The sequence below is a fragment of the Arctopsyche grandis genome, chromosome 4 (genome assembly GCF_051622035.1).
Source record: "Arctopsyche grandis isolate Sample6627 chromosome 4, ASM5162203v2, whole genome shotgun sequence".
Taxonomy (NCBI): Eukaryota; Metazoa; Arthropoda; class Insecta; order Trichoptera; family Hydropsychidae; genus Arctopsyche; species Arctopsyche grandis.
Genome location: NC_135358.1, coordinates 27,809,366 through 27,832,430, shown reverse-complemented (window position 1 = coordinate 27,832,430; position 23,065 = coordinate 27,809,366). Strand labels below are relative to the sequence as shown.

Genomic DNA, 23,065 nt, shown 5'->3' with positions numbered 1-23,065 from the left:
GGAATCAGGAAACACTTAATACTAAACTTTTTTATATGATTTTTATGAAAAGACACATACATGTGTCTAATTTTTTTTTATTTCATTCTGATAACAGGAAGACATCAAAAGGCTGATGGATAATGATTTTTATCAAATAAGAAAAAAAGAGGAAAAAACAATTTCAAAGCATTTGATATTTAATCAATATACTTTTAATTATTACTTAAAAAAATATTTTTTAAAGATCATTAGTTAATTTTATTGCTTTCTCTCTTACACCATTTCAGGCACCATTATATTTAGATATACATATGTAGTAAAATAAAAGCATTCATAACGTAATTTTTTTTCAACAAAAAAATATTTTTGTTCTGAAATTACAAAACAAAAATATAATAATTAGATAAAAATACTTATTTTAAAAACCACTTAAATATATAAATTTTGAGAAATTGTCTTATCCAGTTAAGAAATACAATAGTTTTATGTCAAATATCAATAAAAATATTTCAAATATAGAAAAAAATTTCATTATTATCATAATATAAATATAATTTTAACTACAAAATGATATTTTACTGTAATATTATAATTTTCAACTTTTAATAAAATATTAAATTTTAATGATAACTCTTGTATGATATATGTATTGATATAATATGTAAGTCTGAAATTTTATAAAAAGCTTTTCGAGCAAATTTTTTAAAAATGTCTTGAAAATTTATGATATGCATAATAGACCGATATTCTGACCACTACTCTTTTGTACATACATACATATTAAATGTACAATACATATACATATGTATGTATTTTAATATGTCATATTCGTATTTAAGAACTGTAATTTTGAAAAACAGTTCGAGCTTGCAGTTTCACTTATTGCTAATATTACATATTGAAATTTTTAATTAAAATTATATTATATATATACAATTTATTGAACTAAGCATTTCTTTCATCATTTTATATAATGTAGAGCTAATGGCGAGATAATTCATTTGTACAATTTGAATAATGTAATTATGTCATTTGAAGCAAAAACAATATATAATTTCAGTGTTTATGACACGGCGTAGCACAACCTTTATATTATATGAACGTTTCCGCTGACATAATTGTCAATTTTGTCAAGCCTATGAGATCCCTGGGCTGTGGTTCTGTTTCGGAAACTGTTTGTCAGTCTCCCTGGATTGTGGGAGACATGAGTTGGCGTTATGGAGCAGGTGCCTCGGCGTCTGAGATGTAAGGTGGCGACAGCTTCACCGACATTGCATTTATCACATACACTAACTGATCGATTTTTTTATCCATAAGTCCAAGCTGAAAATGATTTTTTATTAATATTGTAAACAAGCAAGTATATACATACATATGTATTATATATATTTTTAAAAATGTTCATAATACCTGTTGTTCTACACGGTAAAGTCTTGCTCCAACCGTCATAGGCTTTACATTTCCTACCCTATCAATACCAGTCAAATAACTTCCTGGCTTACCAAGAGTTTGATCCAATCTTCGTTGAAGTTCCTAGCAGAGTAATAAAATTTTATTAAAAAAACATTTTTAAAATAATTTTTGAAATTTAATTATATATGTAGGTAAAAAACATAAACATACTTAATTAAATATAAATACAAAATTAGTAAAATATTGAATTACCTTTATTCTGACCATCATATTCAAATGGCCCTGACTGTATTGCTCGATGACGTCCCGAACATCATACGGCTTTCTGGCTTGTTGGAACTTTCTTCTAGCAACAAAATACTTTATTTTCCTTATTGCTCTTATGGCATTTCTATGTGCCTCTGTTAATCTAGAATGTGAGAAATAAATCAACAACTGCAATAACATATATAAAAGTACTATCATTTTTGATCCTGATTTGATACATTTTTTGAGTCAAATGTGAGTTAAGAATCTGACACATACTTAGTAACTCTTGGTGTTTCTTGATCCATATCACAATCTATTTCATCACTTGCAGCCTCGGTGACCGAAGATGCCTGACTCACCAAAGTTCTTCCGCCACCGACGCCGTCACCTCGTCTGACTCGGTTTGGAGTTCCTACAAGCAAAAATGGTGACATTCGAAGTATGATTATTATTTGATACTACACAGATCAGTACTATTATAAATCGTATATTTTTACCAGCTTTTGGTTCGTCCACATAAAATACAACATCACCTTCGGATTCCCTTCTTCCGTCGGCTGTCGGTAGAGGTTTGTCATTGCCGGCCGATGACGTTTCCATTTTGTTCCTGGACTTGCGTCTTTTGAGCACCGATGCCTTCTTCGCCACCTGCAATATAAGGGACTGACCCAACAAGCGGTGTTGTCACACTCAACACTTAGCACAACATCTAGCAACAATTATCTAATCACATTACAATCCTGCATTCTAGTTCCAATATGAAGTATTATAAAAGTTTATTGACTTCAATATTGTATTTCTGTACGACGACAAATAAAAGTCAGTTCAAAAGTTCAAAGTTGTGAATTTCAAAATGCAAGATTGTATGTACATATATTACAGCAGACCTAACATCAAGATGCCAACAATTTACTATTAATTATTGTAACTGCGACTTGCTTGCTTTAACAACATAAAATTAGATTAATATTACATTATTGTGAATTCAAGGAAGCCGCATAACAAGCAGATCACATCACAAACATGAATTTAACCTACAAAAATGTAATTGTTTCAACGTTTCATAATAATATCATCAAATAAAAAATAAATTCGTTTAAAATTGAATTTATATTTATTTGATGCGTTTATGATGAATGACGTTTTCATGCATTTTTTATTTTTTTTTTACATTACAAGAAAACATTTATATACTTTTTTAATATTTTCTATATAAGAACACATTGATGCAATAAACTTATTCGTTCAAGATATGAAACCACGTACATACATATTTATGTTTATGACATTGAAACATGCATGTGTGACTGTGAGTGGATGTATTATAGTATGGATGTGAAACGCAAAGCATTTTTTTGATATTTTTTTGAATAAGTGTTGTTTTTTTTTCTGTTAAAGAAACAGTAATCAATATACATATATATATAGTTATGAATAAAAATAGCACTGTATAAAAAAAATATATGTACATATATAAAGGACACATCTAAATGCACACCTAAATGCTTGATGATGATGTGAGGTGTGACTACAATATGTGATATTTCACTGCTTTCTCCATAAAGACAAAATAAACGGGGATATTTCAAGGGAAACAATGTAAAAATAAAATGCTATGGATTTTTGTTTTAAATCATGCAAAAAGCTACACGTATACTATTTATCACTGATTATCATTTAAAGATTCACGACAGGAATCTTTTTGTCACCTGAACAAAATCCTTGTTATCTCGACGATTGCAATGCGTTTGAAACAGAAGGTATAAAGTCGTCAAGTACAATTACAATTAATTATAATTATAATTAATCGATCAGGTAACCATGAAAGTGTAAATTACAACAATGTTTTTTTTTTCAATATTCCGTTGTTCTTTTACAGAGCGGTTTTTTGTTAAAAGTATTCTCGAATAACATGTGGTTTTTAAAGCAGTATAGGCATTTTGCTATGAAGTGTGTGATCAGTTCGAAATTATAAAATTCAAATACACGATTTTGTACGCTGTAAAGTACATGTTGTTCAGATCATTTCACGTGTCATATTCAAAAGTGTTCATATAATTATTTGTCATAGAAATGTATATGACATGCATTAAATACAAATATATTGTATGTGGATGAAATCAAAATCTATTATCGAATAAAACGCATTGTTTTGCCAAATATTCAATTTTGTACGCTTTAACTTTTGATTTCATTCATGCTTAAATTAAAATTTTAGCTGTCGACAGGTAAAATCTAACCTTGCGAAAGAAATTTATCAAACAATTCAATGAAAAGCGTATATAAAGTATGAAAAAACATATATGCCATCAATACATACTCTGGATAAAGGTGTTGTTGCAACAGCCTGCTGCTGAGGTTGGGGATCTTTCACGTGAATCGTCCATGTTGCAGTGCTTCTAAAACTCTTATCTGCTGCGTAACATCTCCACAGACACTGTATAAGCATAGCAGCGGCAGGAATCTGCATGAAAATTCGATTGAAATCAACAAGAGAATAATAATAAGAGCCATAAATGTGGAAAAATTTAAATATAAAGGAAAATCAAACAAATGAATTCTACAATACAAAAGTTTATACAATACATATAATCAATATTTATTCCAAACAGTATTTTACCTGTCGGTTGAAATGCTTTTGTCGTTGCTTTTGTTGTACTTTCAAAGCGAATCCCGATCCGAGAATACCCTAAAAATAAAATTGATTGTTTCAAAAATATGATACGCAACGAAAAACCCCAGTCCAATATAAGTGCATGTGTATGAAACACGCACGTGTTTAAATTTCATCCTTTCCTGTTTCAGAACACTGAATTTTTAACGATGTGACACACAAGGGATTGTAAAAAAAGTGCTAATGCGTCGCCAACAGACAGTTTAAAACCAGCAAAAGGTAAATACCGTTCCAGAAATAGCCGGTCGTGCATAATGTATCACCTGTCCCAATTTTTGAGGGTAAAGGTTGCCTTTTCGACGACAAATAATGGCTGTTTGACGTAAATATTGTGGGGCCGCGAAACATCAAACGGTCATTACATGGACTACTTCGAGTTAAATATTCATAGTTGAAAATGGACTACAATAAATGTTCCATGAATTAGGTAAACTATTTCATCGGTGATATAAAATTGCGACCATTATCTATACACGCCGGAAAATTTCAACGGCTTACATATTATATGTATGTATGTACCTATGGCTCGGTGGTTGCGTTTATTTTTATTTTCATCTTTAATTAATTTATACAAGGAAAGCCTAACAGGTAGCCCCAATGCGCCTTCCTGGCCAGAAACATTTTACATTGATACAAATATTATGAGTATTATACAAAGTACATAAATACATACATATCAATTAATATCCACAGAGACGTCTATGGTCAAATGTGTAAATTTGTAGCATTTTAAACAATTCAGTGAAATTCATTAAACGTATATCAATTATGAATAATCTATATAGACATCTATGGTCAAATTTGTAAATTTGTAGCATTTTAAACAATTCAGCGAAATTCATTAAACGTATATCAATTATGATTAATCTATATAGACATCTATGGTCAATTTTGTAAATTTGCAGCATTTTATACAATTCAGCGAAATTCGAGATTGCTGAAAACTCGAGATTTTGCGAAAATGGGTAAGTTTGTCAATTTTTTGGAACCGTTTCAATGGAGATCAGATAAATTGGCAAACTCTGATAGCAAACGATCGACCTGGAGTCACAAATCCAAGTACTGGCTACAGGGGTGTCATTTGAGGGGGCTGGGGGGGGGCAGCTGCTCCCCTGATTTTGAAATGGACTATCCACGTTGTTTAATGTATTATTATGAATTTGAATTAAAATACTAAGCCAACAAAAATAGAATATGTAAATTCTTTAGAACACTGTCAGGTATAAACACATCGATTTTTCCCAGGAAAAAAAATTGGTAAACTCCCAAATATTATATATTTTGTTTTGTTGTTTGTCTTGCATTGAAAGATTTTCAGGACATTATTTTGTACTTTATATACACTAATTTTTTAATAAAATACACCCCCCCCCTAGAAAGGCATTCCCTATTGGTCAAAATTTTTGCCCCCCCCCCTGTCTGGCTAGCAGAAATCAGTGGGATTTGAACCCGTGACCACTCTGCTCAAAGCATTATATGCTAACCACTAATCTATTCTGCTGGTAATATTTAGCACCGAGAGGTCACCGGCTTCGACCCCGTGCTAATATCTAATACTGCCGGTCGGACTTGGATATTTGTGACTCCAAGTCGATCTTTTCCTATCAGAGTTTGCCAATTTATCTGATTTCAATGTTGAAACGGTTCCTCCATCAAATTGACAAACATCATCCTATCCGTTATGTAATTCGATTTATGTACAATATGTAAAACTTTATTCACAAGTCTAAAGCCATAGATGTCTCTATGGATTAATTCATCAATTAATTAAGTGTTGATTTCGTGTTCTTCAGCCTCTCGAAATATAGCGATTTATGTAAAAAAAATGCTGCAATGTTTGTAATTAAATGTCTAGGAAGGCGCATTGGGGTCTACCTGCAAGGCCTTCCTGGTATATGTATGTATATATATCTAAAAAATAAAATAAAATTATGTACGTATGAGATTTGAATTCCATTTCAATTTTACAAAGGGAGGTTTTCCAACGGGATGCATTAGCATATCTCCTATGTGTTGCACTTTTCCGATGTATGCGAGAGGGAGATAACATTTCGCCGTACATATGTATGTATAAGACTATACTAACCGCGGGTAGGGCGAAGAACGAAATGGCAAAAACTGAAAAGCACGATGCCACAATCTTTCCCATCCATGTTTGCGGAACCGTGTCTCCGTATCCTATCGTAGTAACGGTGATCACACCCCACCACAAGGCGTCAGCGTATGACCCAAAATCAGTTTTCCCATTAGGCCCGACTACATCCTTTTCAGCCAGATACACGAAGTATGATGAGAATATTAAGCCGAGGAATCCTATGTACAGTGTCGTTATCAGCTCCTGAAAAAATATATGAAACTCATTGTAAATTTTAAAACCTTTTTCATAAACATACCATTTCACTGGTTTTAAGTGTTAAAAGTAATGTAATTATATTTGACTTCAATTTTAAATTCATTCTTATATAATTAGTATAGTATAGTTAATATAGTCTTATATTTCACTCAACATAAACACTCACCTCAGAGGTCACTCGCTTAGACTCCAAAAAGATAAATCTAATAAATTGATCAGAGATTCATTCTTTTCTAACAGAGTGGTTTCAGTTTGGAATAGTCTTCCCAATGATTTAGTGACCTCTGATAATATTAATATTTTTAAGAACAAACTTGATACTTTTTTAAAACCAAAGGATTTTTGATTCTTCTTTCCCATAATCGTATTTCTGTTTTTTATTTTTTGTTTATATATTTTTTTCTCCTATTTTATTTTAATATTGTTTTTTTTTAATGTATTTTAATTTTTCTCATTTTTTTATTGCATATATGTATAACTTGTAAAATATGTTTGTAAGCCCCTTGGGCCTATCGGCTTTGCCGCCTCCCCCAAGTATATTAAATAAATAAAAAATAGATTAAATAAATATATAAAAGACTAATTTCATTTCTAAATCTGCAAAATTCATCATATGAGCCGTTATGTATATTTAAAAGTGGCGGAAGTTCAATTTTCAGTTCCAAAAACACTGTTTCTGTTTGAATTAATTCATAAATTTTATAATTCTATATCCAGAATCTCGGAAAAGTAGAATACACGTATTACAGATTACCAGTATTTTTAAATATTGTTAACCCTCTCTCGCCGAAGTGGGGTATGCAAGTGCCTCAATTTTTACGTTTTTCGTAATAACTATGTGGTAAGTAAGCTATACACCCTATATTTATTGTATTCTTAGAATGAACTACAAGAAATTTATTTTAATAGATTTTGTATGATTTAGAATAGGGGTACATCGTAAAAAAATACATTTGTACGTTCCAAAGTATAATATGATTATAACTATGCGCGTTTGCATGTTGATGCTTGTCGTTATTTTTTAATACAAAAATAGTCAAAAACATGCTATAGGACTAAAACTTTTTTAAGTTGATGTATAAAACGATTAATAAGACATATTATATAACATATTGAACCCATTTGTATTGAGAAAAGCTGTATTTTGATTTAAAAATACTGAGGTCTTACTCGACCCCGGTTCGGGATACTCGTTCGATCTCGACGCTCCGTCCTTCAAAGGTTAAACTCAAAATATCATACAATATTTAATATTTTGCGGGATATTTCTCTAAATGAAGAAAAGTGGACTTATAGTTTCAATTATAACGGCTCATATAATAAATCACGCACAATTCTAAATTAAGTGTTACGATTTATGTCGCGGTTATTCTAACCAGGAAATTCTATGACATAATCACTAATAACAATATCAATACACTCGATGATAACTTTAAGCAATATCCGAACAGCTTGCTATATATGTAAATCGTCGACTTTTAAGCGTCTTAAGTTTATATAGTACATACATACATACATACATATATACATATGTATATATGTATAGAATGTATAATGAACATTTATAAGAATTGCAATTAGGTTTTTGAGTATTTTTTTAATGTGTATTCCTCAGTGAAATAATGAAAATACTTTCATTAGTAGTAGTGCACTTTCGCCATCTGAGTTGGTGAAAATATAATATATAGCTCAAATCAAAACAGATGCTAGATCATATCAGCGTCAATTTGGAATAAAGGACTGAGAACTATCCAATTTATGAAAATAGGGGATTTCATTCAGGATCCAAACGATCCCCCCCATATGAAGCTGTATTCGGACAAACTGCAAAAGTTGGTCTTGCATCAAATATGCCTTCTAATTGGGACTCTCGATAATTAGTAGTGTTCGATTATTCTAATATCGAATAAAAATTGATGACATATTCGAATATTAAGTATCCGAAGTAAACGTTAAGTACATATTTGGAATATGAATTCCCTAAAACAACATTTAAAGTATATTTGCAGTGATAGAATGAAATCACTGAACATATATGTACGATAAAATAAAATAATACTTTTTTTACCAAAATAAAAATAATATGTAAATAAAATAGACAATCATCATTGGATCAGTACCAATTACATATGTAGACTGTAGATTATGAACAATAACACGCATTTCTAAATCAAAATCAATTACAACTTAAACCTTGTATAGTATAAATTACAATCCCATACTATTTTCTAACTTAAGTTAGGTAAAGTTTAAATTATACTTAAGAGGGCTGTACACCCGAAACCTTAATTTTGTTACCGTTCTTTTCATCGATATATATATATATTGAGTGTATGTATATATTGAGTGAATGCGACAATATATATCAATATATATATATATATATATATATATATATATATATATATATATATATATATATATATATATATATATATATTGAGTGAATGCGACAGTTGCGCTTCGACTAGATAAAACGTATTTTAAATTGACAAAATCGAGGTTTCGTATTCTGCTATTTTCTCCTCCAAAACTGGACCAATTTTTAAAAAAATTTCATCATCGGTATGAGAAAGATACTTTCTGTGCATCTATCGGCGTATTTTTTTTAAAATCGACCGTTAAATAACCACGCTGGACTCATTTCATGGGTGTAAAAAAGAGGCGATTTTATAGATGTTTGGCGGCTCCTAGCTCCTATAAAAAATAATTAATCAAAAAAATAAAACGATAGATGCACCCCAATGGTGGATATCCATAGCACATTAAAAATAATTTCTCTAGTGCCATAATTGAGGAAGGGAGAAGTATAGTACGTTTGTATGGACAAGGCGCTGCTGTCCAGCCCTCTTAAGTCATATATGTACATAAAATTACAAATCGTTAGCTATACTTGTCAACCAAGTAAAATCAAAATGACACCCTTTCAGGCGAGAATGATAGCATTATAACACATTCAAACTGTAAACTAATTTTATAATTATGATTTTGAATGTTTTACATAGTAAATCATTTAATAGTACAAAAATGTTACGTGGTTTACTAGGATTGCAAGATAGTGTAACGAAATATAATTACAGGTTGTAAATATCGATATTTTTAGTACCTAAATATTACAAGCTTTGTATCTGAATTAAATGTTCCGATTTCAAAAATAAATTCATTGAAATTATCAATCAAAATATTCCTCATAGATTTATTCAACAGAAACCAACAGACGAACTTTATCAAAGCGATTCTATATTTTAAGGCTTATCATCAAAGTTCTCCCTTTTGACGAACCGGACGCATTTAGACCTTTGAAATTCCAAGCTACATTAACTCAAATTATATATGTATACTAAACAAGCTTAAAAGATCAACGACTTCCATATACATTTAACTGAAAACTAATTGAAAATCAAAAGGGATGAAGTTTTTGGACATAATATTTATATAACTCAACCATACCTGTCTGTGGATGAAGACTACCGATCCGAGCAGTCTCCAAGTGCCACCCTGACGGTCCACGTGCAGCATTCGAAGGATCTGAAGGAAGCGAATCCCTCGAATTGCACTGGTGGCGAACACCTGACCGTTCGACCCCACAGATAGCACCACCATAGAAGCCACCACCACTATCAGATCTGAGAATTCATCATAAGCATATTATACATGTTTATTTCACACAACAGAAATACAGAAACAATTCGGATTTAGCAAAATAAAACCATTAGTACATATATGTATATGCTTTCGAAGGTTAGTATATGTATATGCTTTCGAACATAATGGTCACGGGTTCGAGTCCCATCGGTTGCTGTTGGCCAGACCTTGGTTTGTGACTCCAGGTCGATCGTTTCTTATCAGAGTTCGCCAATTTATCTGAGTTTCATTGAAACGGTTCGAGAAAATTGGCAACCTTTACTCATTTCTCGCAATTTTCGAGTTTTCAGCATCTCAAATTTCGCTGATTCGTATAAAAATGCTGCAAATTTGTCCAAAAATGTAACGCAAATTTAGAAATTTGACAATTTATTTACAAAAAATGCTCCAAAATGTACATTAGTTTAAGTACATATGTAATGTCTGTGATGCTTCGGTAAAATTATTCTAAAAATTGTATATCAATGTTTGTAATTTGCCAGGAAGGCGCGTTGGGGTTTACCTGTCAGGCCTACCTGGTATATACATATGTATGTAAAACATTTTTGTTTTAAGAGATTTTTCATCATTTGACACTGTGTTCACATTATGTATAAACGATTTTTGTTTAAGTGTCGAAGTGACTTTTTGCTCAATTCTAAAAGCACTATAGCGGTTGTTCGGCTTAATCCCAATCTTTGCATACTTAATTTTGTGACTTGTGAAGGTTTCTTCGAAACGAAAGGGATAATTAATTAAGAGCCGCTGAAAGTCCCAACATAAAAACTTTTCCGACTCGTCCTCCACTCTCAATTTATAATGCATAAATGTTTTATTAATCATTGTTCAAATCGGTACGTCGAACGTAACACCTTGAGATCTGGAGAAAAGCATGCCTCTTGACGTCTTTAATAATTCATGATATCCAGACACGAAAAGATGTGTCGTTCGCGAAGTCACTAAATTTTTCAAAAGCACCCTTGACATGAACGTTCTCGTAGGTTCGGAACTTAAATATTGAAACTTTCCCTAGTGGCACGATATATTTGTCTGTTTTATTATTGTATTAGTGTTCATCTGGAAATATGTATTTCCAAAGGACCTTAAGAGTCCTGGTGCACGACCCTAAGAGGCTTAAGTGAGGGTTTCGAGCCACCAACCGATGGGGATTTTCCCATAAATATTACTGTCGATGTTCATATCCAACCTTCGGGTTCTTTTGAAGTCAGACATGTTTATTACCAGTCGTGATAAGCATCGTGATCATTCCGTTCCGAGATATGATCGATTGAGTCGTTACGAAACTCTAATTGCTACCTTACGGATACAGGATGAGGCAGATAATCACCAAATTTATATTTAACGCTTTTTTATACGTCAAATTAATTTGCATTATATTAAAATATAAATAATTTAACTTCATCAGAAATGAAAACATCCTTACAATAATTATGGATATACTGCAGTATATATATTTTTATATATTTTATTGTAAAAAAATATGAAAAAATTGAATAATTAATTGATATTTTTAGGAACCATATTTTAAGTACGTTTTACTGTTAAAAATATAATTTCTAATCATTGAAATCAAGATTTTATAATTATATAACGTATTAGAAGCTAAAAGTATATACAGCGTAGCTCACTGGTTAAGCCATTGTTTAATATGTAGTAGTAGATAGGTCAAGGGTTCAAATCACCCCCACTTCGGTTTCTCGCAATTCTTTATAGAATGTGTTTGACCATACGTGTCGGTTTGGGAAAGAATGAAATATTTGGAGCCGTTTAAATGACAATAAGATAAATTGGCAAACTGTGATAGGAAACGATCGACATATCCAAGGTCTGGCTAGCAGCAACCGGTTGGATTGAACCCGTGACCATTTTGTTCGAAAACATTATATGCTAACCAGTTGAAAAAAGGATATACATATATCAATCTCAAGAAAATGTCAAAGGGAGAAAAGAAGGCTGCAAGGAAAATGGGTGGAAATTATAAAAACGTGTGGGGTAAGATGGATGAGATGTGTTCAAAACAGAGACAAATGGAAACGTATTCATTCAAGAGTAAACGGTGATTGACTGTAGATTTTGATGATGATACTATTAATATAATCAGATTTAATTCATCTTATTTTAAAATTATAATACATATGTATATATTCTACATACGTACATGAGTAGAATACGGACTGTAAGAAAATCAAGGATTAATTGATTAACCTTTACAATCTTTAAAATAACTTCTTACAAAAAATTCACCAGACAGTTCAAGATAACCCGTACATATACATACATATATGTACATGTATAATACATACATATCAGATAGAAAAAATCAGATAAATTAAAATATTATGTTGAATTTTCAACAATTCTTATACATTATTGTTATAGAATAGTAATATTCCATTTTGAGTCAAATATGTATGCTAGTTTAGTAATTCAATATATTTTTAACCAGATCCTAAAATATACATGTGATTTTAGTATCTTCTCATGACGTTACACAAATGTTTATTATAAGGGTCAAAAAGGTCTATTCTCCCCATGTCGTACTAACCTATGATACAAATGGGTTTCCTCACGAAACGCAGCCGTCCACAGCATCCCATGTACTTGGACCGGCATCCCGCCGACCATAGCCTCACCAAGTACTCCACACCGAAGAAAACCACCAGACATATTTCCTGAAACGGGAAAAGCAATGAAACGCACATTCGTATGTAGGTTTATATATACATAAATCTGTGGTCGCACAACCGCACCACCTACCCCACTCCCCATCAATTATAAACTGGGTTGTTTTATTTTTAAGCGGAAACCACGGACGCTCGAGAGAATGGACCGACTTTTAAAATACAAACAATGTTCATATCTTAATTTAATACAAAAACAGAAATAAACCGTATCGATTTGGAAAAGAACGAACTATGTACATCAATAAAAAGCATAGCAAAAATATAACAATTAAGAAATAAAAAAGACAACATCACTCAGGACTAGGGGTTGCAATACCGAAAGTACCGATACCGGTAGATCGATATTTGACCGAATATAAGCCGTTGGTAATACCGGTATTTAAAAAAAACCGATAGCGTTGATTTTTTCGTACATTTTATTTGTTGAAAACGATATCTCCTGTCTGTAAAATTGTTTTAATTTTTACTGTTTTCCGGTACATATCGTTAAATACAATATTCGGCAACATTTCGCAGTATCGCAGATATCTCAAGTTTGCAAACCTTTTTAATTTTAATTTAAATAAGAAAATGTTCGCTATAAAATGCTGACTTTTTTAAATTACGTAAATACATTGAAAATGCGATAAAATATATTATTTGGTACATTTTTCAGTACGATATATACATATACAATGATGACACGACAGGGCGTAATTTTCTAATTAGTGTATGGAAAAAAAATATAATTTGTCTTTCAACAACAACTAATTCCCCAGCTGATGGTTGACTCTTCGTTTGCTTCTCCAGTGAGCGATGATTGGATATCTGATAAGCTTAAGTTGGAATTGCAAAAAAAAAAAAACAGTAGTTTCTACGGAACGTTATAATCCGTTATACCTGGGAAGTGAACCTACGTTACAATTTTGTACCCGAATATCCTGTATTTTAATGTTTGGGTTTGGCGTATTTTTCAATAAACATGTTGAAACATGGAAGCAATTTTATTTTTTATTAAAAATTAATTAATTACAAAAAAAATCTGAAAGTACCGGTACTTTTTTCTTTTTATTTCGATATTACCGGCAATCCCTACTCGGAACATCCTCCGAATCTACGTCAATATCCAATAATTTTAATAAAATTTATGTACATACATATGTATGTCATATATACAATTTAAAGAAAACACAACGATTAAAACATAATAAAAAAATTCAAAAATGTTTTGGAATTAATATTACAATGAAAAAAACATGAATATAAAAATACAAAGGCAAAAAATATGAATATAAAAATATAATACTAATTAAAATTTATTAAAACATGGAGCATATTTTTACAGATTCTTTTTTGAGATTCGTGCGATGATCGGTAACAATTATATTGTACATATTTAGTAAAATACCTATAAAATATCAGCATCCACACTATTGACGGGACACCAAATAGATTTTAGAGCAACACAATCAAACTCTTCATATTTAATTTTTGTTGCCATCAATAATAGCAATATATCCGGCGTGGATTCACTTTTTTTATATTCTCTATTAATTGTTTATAAAAGTGCTGATATCCTTCCAAACATTGAGCCTCTGTTAATACATTAAACAATGGCAGGTTTCTAAAAAACAAAACTGTTTCTTTAACAATAATATTAGATTTTGTACCTGCCACAGATGAATTGAATAGTTATCTCAATGTTTGGAGGAATAGATTTGTCTCATTTAGTATTGAGTGCGAGTCTAGTATAAAGACGCTTTTTTGAGCAGCCTTTTGGATAGACAGCTCCAACTGTCTTCAGCAGGTTGCAGTTGCCTGGTTTCGACAGGAAAAACACCGTCTATGGTAAACGCAAGCTCTGTATTGTTCCCTTAATTTCTTCACATAAAAAATGGGCAAAGGGATAGGAAAACCCCTATAAATTGTATATTAATTTTATAAATTTTATGCAAATTTCACTTTTGTTGTTATTTTAGCATCTATTCGCATATTTCACGAATTTAGCATCTATTAGCATCTATTCCGAATTTTAGCATTAAAAGCAAAATGCCCAAAAGACGTCTCTAATTACACTGTTCGACACGAAAAATGGTTCAGAGACGAGATATGACTTTTCTTATAGATCTATGCCCAGTAAACACGAATCTGGTAATAAAAAATGTTGATTGACTCGAGATTTGGAGATATATGTGTTTTTTAAATCACGCGGTTTTTCTATATTTTGGTGTTGTTCGGTCGATGTCTCAAAATCTGTCAATTTCCTGTTCAAAATGAATATTGGAATCTATAGTCGGGTATTTTATCTTTTATTTGTAGTACTTTTCAGCTTTCAAATCTCTCTGAGTAGTCGTCCAGTTCAAATCAAAAGTCAAAAGTACGTATTTTCACTTGGGATTTTTTCCCACTGTTAATACTATTTTATATTGAGATTTTTCTGTTGAAATATGTTTATTGGGATAGTGTTCTAGCCACATTGTTTTTTGTTTTCGTTTAAAAGGGTTAATTGGAAATGTGCTGAATTTTAAATCGGTAAAATTGTGAGTTAATATCTCGTACTATTATTTACTCGTATTAACACGAATCTGAATTGAATTAATTGGGATAATATATTAAATTGTCTTTATATGAGAATTAAATAAAATTCCATTTAGAAAAATCATATTTCGACTATAGTCGAAATATGATTTTTATATGATTCTATGAAATATGATTCTCATATAAATACATATAAATACAGATAATACGTATTTTAAATCGACAAAATCGAAGTTTCGTATTCTCCAATTTTCTTCTCCGAAACTGGAATAATTTTTAAAAAAATGTCATCATCGGTATAAGAAAGATATTTTCTATGCAACAAATAAGCACGCTGGACTCTTTTCGTGGGTGAAAAAATAGGCGATTTTATAGATGTTTGGCGGCTTCTACCTCCTATAAAAAATAACTAATCAAAAAAATAAAAGCACAGATGCATGCCAATGGTGGATATCCATAGCATATTAAAAAATAATTTCTCTAGTGCTATAATTGAGGAAGGGAGAAGTGTAATACGTTTGTATGGACAAGGCGCTGGTGTCCAGCCCTCTTAAGGACGAATGTCAGTCAAGAAACTGATATATTTCTCGCATTTTATGAAAATAAATAACTGCAATGAATACTTTTGGAATTTTAGTACCTGCTATGCCCATTCATTAAGACTATTTTTGTTTGCAATTACTAAAGGGCGGATAGGGAGCGTGCTTTTTCCAGGAATCAGGGCGTTTTGGGTCTATTTACAAAGCTAGAGTGCCAAAAAAAAAAGGTTCAGCGAACCTTTAACAAAACACCGCGAAAAAATAAACAATGAACAGCACGCTTCCGGTCCACTCACTGACAATTACTGTTAATAACTAATAAGTAATAAGTAAGAAATTATTTAGCTGGACGGACCGATCTCGTTAAATATAAGTGCAAGCCTAAATACAAATGTAGGTATAAAACTCCCCCAACAAAAAGAAAAAGGAAACGACAATATTTAAATATTTATTCTTATCTAAAATATTTAAACACGAAAATATTTAAATTTTTATCGATTTATTTTATTACACTACATAGTACTATGAACTACGCCTAAAAAAAATGAACTACGTCCAAATGTAGTTAATTTTTTTACGTATGCTTACATATGTAGATTATAACACACATCTATTTTATATTGATAGTATATACACATATAAAACTTGCACGATTTTCAATGGATTGATAAGCTGAAACTTTTTTCACTGTTTTCAGGATTGTTAAGATTCCTTCTGCCGTCCACTTTTTTTTATAAATGTTTTCTTTCTCAATTCAATCAATCATTTATAAAAACATATTTTCGTTTGCATATCTCAACATTATTTGTATGTATACGAAAAAAAACCAATTTTTCAGTTTACTTACTCCAAACAATATACATATAATTATGATTTAGTGTATATGAGAAAAATACAAACATCATAAACTATCAATTATGTATTTTAAAGTGGAAAAAAAATCTACCGTTAAAAATATTGAGACAATGATTTTTTGAATATTAACCCTTATGGTGCATTAGGAATTCCTGTAATGCTACAATGGTCTAAGCTTTAAATAAATAAATATATAATAGCAAGCTGACTTTAAGCGAATTAGACAACAGATTCAATAATAACTTAACCACGGAAAAAAACCCAAGAGTGTATATAATTATTCAACGTTCGTGCGTAGGAACGGTAAAACCCTCTTTTTAAATAACAGGATTGTTTATAGAAATAGTTCTGCGTGAAATGAATAAGTCAAAGCGATTTATCATACAGGAGATGGACAATAATTCAACTTTTCCCCTATATGTAAAAGTTTCACAGTATACACGTGCATGTGGGTATAAATTACTCACCATCCAAAAGAGGGTCTCGTTGGCAAAGTTGCTGTATTGGTCTATGGTAGACAGAACGCTGAATATCAGGCACACCAAGACAACCATGAACCTGTGAACAAACAAAAATTTTCATTATGAATTTTAAAGTTTTGCGGTGCGTTCTATCCCGCGGGATTGCTCGGCTCGTTTGCCTGACATATGACCGTAATGCGGTGTCAAATTCGAGTTCGGCTTTTCCGCCCGAGATAAGCACAGCCGACGGACTTCCCCCGCGAAAATCTATGCATAAGATTAAGCAGATTAATCGAGGGAAAGCGAAGCTGGCTTCTCGTTACGATTCGTCTAAATATAAACAGCCGTATACGACACGCAAACATTGAGAAGCTTTGATATTTGCTCGGCGAGTATGCCGTTTTCGACCGTGGAAAATTAAATAATGTTTGCGATAAATTTTCACCACAATTTCAGTTTTTTTTCTATTCATAGCATTAAATTATTTTGATAATTTTTTTGCAGTGTGATATAAGATCCATATTAATTAATTACCGCAACTCACGATATTAAAACGTGTACATTTTGTGCCTGTGCAAAATTAGCATATTATTTAAGTATTAATATTTAAAATTAGCATTTAATCTTTTACTTCACGATTAAAGAAAAAGATCATTTAATTCTCTTCACACTCTAAAGTTTAGAGAGATATTTTACAACGGAATATTACTCTGTTAGTTTTAGATCAAACTTACCAGAAAATTATATGACAGAACACCAAATAACTAGGGAAATCATCAATCAAATGTTTCGATGATAATATTAAATTATTTCTACCTCTCGGGTATTAATACAATCCTAAAAATATTAATACAATATAATATATATATATATATATATATATATATATATATATATATATATATATATATATATATACGTATATATATTAAAAATGTACTAATAAAAAGAGGTATGCAAAAAAGACATTTGCTTCTCCATATATTTTTAAGAGCCCAAAACCCACACCAATATTGAATATTCATTAAAAAACGAAAACATATCAAAGACATTTTAATAAATATAAATACGACAATGTTTGGAAGAATAAAATAAAACTTAAAAAAATACACTGATCGTGTTTTGGACAGCATCCGCTGGTTGAAAGATCACCGCGCGCCACTGGTACATATGTATGTATTATATTATACATATGTATATGTAGTTCACACGAATGAAAACTAATATGTAGATGTACATGAAAATACTTTATGAATGAAAGCTTTAAAAAATCAAAAGCAAATGAATCAATATATAAATAATGTTAGGAAAGGAAAAGCAGGAGAAAATCATCGCTGTATTTTGTGCTATATTCGTCACATCTATGTAAAAAAATATGAAGTTTTCATCATATCTCGTACAATTGCAAACTGCATAGTTGAATTTTGAACAAATTTTATTATATTTAGATATGTTGGTAATATTTAAAGTCAGAATCCGTGTACCGAATGGATCGATGCAGTCTGAGTGGGGAGCGCTCTCCACGGGGAGAGCATAATCCACTTGTAGGAGCCTCGCTTCCTGCCCGTCATTCATAAGTGTCAATTTCTCCGCTTCCACGTCTTATGGCCGTCATTAAACGTATTTTTTCCACTCGGCTTGTTCACTAAAAAATACTCAGGCTAAGAGAAAAAAATATGAAAGAAAGTAGGCTCCAGGGTATCGTGGTCGCGGAAAACCTTCGGATTCTGATCTCGCCTGGGGACGAACGAAATAACTACGCAAAACAGGAGGACTTCAGGGATATAATATACCTTAAAACCATAAAAATTGCCGTTGAATTAGCCAAGAACAAATAATAATGCAAGTTGCATAGTGCGATTTGAATTTCCGCATATCATTTTCCATTAAAGCAAGAACCTTTTTTGAATCGTCAACATCTACTTGAGTAACTTTTAAGTAAGTTTAATAACTAAAAAATATACTTAGCCGAGTATATTTTTTAAGTTATCAAACTCATCATATAAAATTCTATATTTATTTATAAATATACTCGCTGCAATCTGGCGGCAGACAACGTCATGAATCATGGAAACGAAGGATCTTAAGAGTCCTCAGACGGACGCATGCATAATAAGAATAATGCTTATGTATGAGAATGGTGAAGTGTATTCTGAGAATCCAATCTAAACAATGAGCTTTGTTTAATTAAAATCGAGTGCCACTAGGAGAAGCCGACTATAAAACGTTCAAGGAGTATTTTTTTTATTTGTATAAATAATTCAATTCGCAATTTGAAGGAAAATTCAGAAAATATCAGATCACAATGAGTTTACTTTATTGGTAATCTAAAGGTTTATAAATAAACATTTGTACATACAATATACATATGTATATATATATAAATATATATATGTATACATATTTGATTCTTTTAGACTCGAAAAAATTCTATTTAGTATATTTTGAGAAATGAAGGTTTATATTACCAAAAGATTACGTTATGTATGTACATATACATATGTACATATTATAAATGGAAAAAGTAAAAAAAAAAAAAGATTTTATTGGACACGAGATTTTATCAATATAACAATAAATTATCGTAAGTTATGTACTAAATGTATGTATAAATATCTACTAGATAAAAATTAGCATTGAAGTTACACAATTAAATAATTTTATAATACGAACGATTCAAGCAATAGAATGATAAAACAAAACGCTCGACTTCTCGGAATATTCTTATTATTTTAGCATCAAAATGAATGATAATATCTGGAAATTAGTCTGTATGAGTGGCCTGAAATGGTGTCGAGTAATTAGTCTGGGTTTGTCGTACTTCAGAGCAATTTCCTCGCAGTATGAAAAGGCAATTTCTCAAAGCAAATTGATATCGAAGAACATAGAAAATGCCGTTGTATAAGAATTGCAGAAAATTTATTTATAAATAAATCTTATTATTATAAATGCCCCGAGTCGACTTTCAAATAAATTGTTCAATAACGCACAACAAATAAGGAAAATTTGATTGGGATGAATTTTCAAAAATTTCCAAGCACGTATGTTGAAAGGAAAATGATTGTTTTGCTTCAGGGTATGTGTTTATACACACACATATATATATATATATATATATATATGTATATATATATATATATATATATATATATATATATATATATATATATATATATATATATACATATATATATATATATATATATATATATATATATATATATATATATATATATATATATATATATATATATATGTATATATATATATATATATATATATATATATATATATATATATATATATATATATATATATAATATATATTTATACATATATAATCAAATAAATAAAAACAGGGAAATATGTATGTAGATATAGAATATAATATTTAGGATAACAGAGTCTTTTATGCTCTGCTATCGTTTCGCGGACTGTCGAACGCCATTTCCGACTTCGACATTCACCGAAAGTGACACGTTGACAGTCAACGATAATATTTGTGGGGGCGAGGGGTTAAAAAGTAGGGGAAAGTGTGGCGGGGAAAAATGCTTCGAGTCAAATGTCAGGGATTATTATTGGAGACAACTTGTACTTCCGAATACTGATTTCAATATTGACCTGATATTCTTTTCAAAGGGAAAATTTGGAACGGAAACGATATCCTAAATTCAATAAACATACATACATATGTACATAAGCATGAGGTTTTTAGTATAGTAGGTAGATACTTTGTAGATACTGACCTTTGAAAATCGATGTTGAACTATTCGCATATCACAAATGCAATATCACGTATTACGCGTACGGGGTCTATTCACGTTAATATATTCAAGAATATACATATATGTATATATATACATATATACATACATATATGTATATTCTTGTAATTCTTCATTTGGAAAAATCTCATTGATAATTTTTTTTAATTAAAACCTCATTGATTCGAATCGAAATGAGCTGTAAAGTTTTTAGAGAGAGACGTCTGACAAAATTTCCAGTCGAGAAATTTTAATTTTCCTCCGTTCCATTGCCGGTACCAATTAAAAATAAATGGCATTAAAATGGCGCGATAATCATTGAATAGAAAATTCGCATTTTTTAACGCTGAAAAATGTTATTCAAATATTTGAACTTATTTTTTAACATTTTATCTAAATTCATCTTTTATATTTATAAAAAGACAATAAAAATGAAAGTTTCTTTTAAGCAAATTTAATAGTCGTCATCGTCGGCACCGTTTCACAAAGATTTCTTTGCATAAATTTCGATACAAAAAATATACATAGAAGAGAGCAAAAACGAACAAGAAAATACTTTTCCTCTAAATTTGTACTAATTTTACAAGAGTGGATTTTCCTTTTAAAATTTAAATATGGACGTCAACATGTTCGCGAATTTTTTTCTTCAATTACTAAAAATGTAAAGAAAATTATTTTGTAATATATACTTATGTACATATATACATACATATATATGATATATAATTTATTAATTATAACTATTCATATATTTGTAGATGTTTTCAAAGCGTGTTTTGGAGAATATTAAAAAAATTGTTTGTTTGGGTATTTTAATTTAAACCACCTAATTTTTTATCTTGATAACTGGACGCAATTTTTCAAATAATTGTAATTTACATTGTAAATACACATTATTAAAATTCAATTTCATTTCATTTCAAAATTACAAAATTTTTTATCGTAAAATATGTCTTCTTGATTTATTTATTTTTAGAATTTCATTACGAAATTCGCAACGTTCAATTCAACATCTCGATAAAAAACGTTTACAACAACTTCACACTATCAAATTGTTAAATCAGGATATGTTTACCTTTTTTTAAATATATTTTTTTTGTTAATTTTAATTTACATAGGTACATATCTATAATACTTTACGATAGCGGAAACGTGAAGTTATAAAATCAATAAACAAGATGTTCCGAATACATTTCGTAAACAAAAGCTGTCCATCATTCTGGTCGCAATCTATTAAGGTTATAGATAAGTTCGACTGGAAGTTATGATAACTTTAATGGGTTATAATTCAGGACTTACGTCCGTAGACACGTCGTTAAGCCGCCTCAAAATTAAACCATCTAAAATGTCAAAATATTAAATAATTAAATAAAAATATAAAATATATCAGCATGGGTTTTTAGTATTGATTCACGAGCAATCGTATATTGGACATATGTGGTATGTACATATGTACGTATGTATGTCCATATGAGTGTGTCTAGACTTTGGATTATTTAACCTTCATTTTGAAATAAAATTTAAAAAACCTTAAATTTAAACGTCTATTTTAATCTGAGATATCCTTTCTTTACAATACTTGTATAGTTTTCGACCAGCTTCCTGAAAATGAAAAGCTTATTGTATGGGAAGACGGTTTCGGCTTTTGGAAATGGCGGCCGCACGTCACTCGCTCCTCTCATAAACGGCTTTATCACGTCCAATAAATGAGGTTTTGGCCTTTGAATTCCAAAAAGGAGCAGAAGACGAATGTAAAAATGAAATAAAAACATACATACATATATAGCAACGAAAAATAATTAAAATTGCAAAGGATAGAACGACGAAGTTTACGAGAGACAATGCGCGCTTTATTCAAATTCGTAGATGGCTCAACGATAAGTCAACGAAATGAACCCAATTTACTTAAGAAATACGTGTGTTTTCTTT

At 30.6% G+C, this 23,065-nt stretch overlaps 1 protein-coding gene across 1 annotated transcript in view; it reads right to left on the bottom strand.

Annotated features, from left to right (window-relative positions):
- Positions 1-941: 941 nt before the first annotated feature.
- LOC143911070 (potassium voltage-gated channel subfamily KQT member 1-like) overlaps positions 942-23,065 on the bottom strand; it is a 134,817-nt gene continuing 112,693 nt past the window's right edge. Inside the window, exons 4-14 of the mRNA XM_077429796.1 lie at positions 17,379-17,469; positions 12,862-12,988; positions 10,122-10,297; positions 6,405-6,656; positions 4,265-4,333; positions 3,965-4,108; positions 2,142-2,307; positions 1,921-2,056; positions 1,648-1,804; positions 1,393-1,515; positions 942-1,305 (exon numbers count right to left, since the gene is read on the bottom strand). Coding sequence (XP_077285922.1) covers positions 1,198-1,305; positions 1,393-1,515; positions 1,648-1,804; positions 1,921-2,056; positions 2,142-2,307; positions 3,965-4,108; positions 4,265-4,333; positions 6,405-6,656; positions 10,122-10,297; positions 12,862-12,988; positions 17,379-17,469 — 1,549 coding nt within the window. The 3' untranslated portion in view covers positions 942-1,197. The remainder of the gene's footprint in view (positions 1,306-1,392; positions 1,516-1,647; positions 1,805-1,920; positions 2,057-2,141; positions 2,308-3,964; positions 4,109-4,264; positions 4,334-6,404; positions 6,657-10,121; positions 10,298-12,861; positions 12,989-17,378; positions 17,470-23,065) is intronic.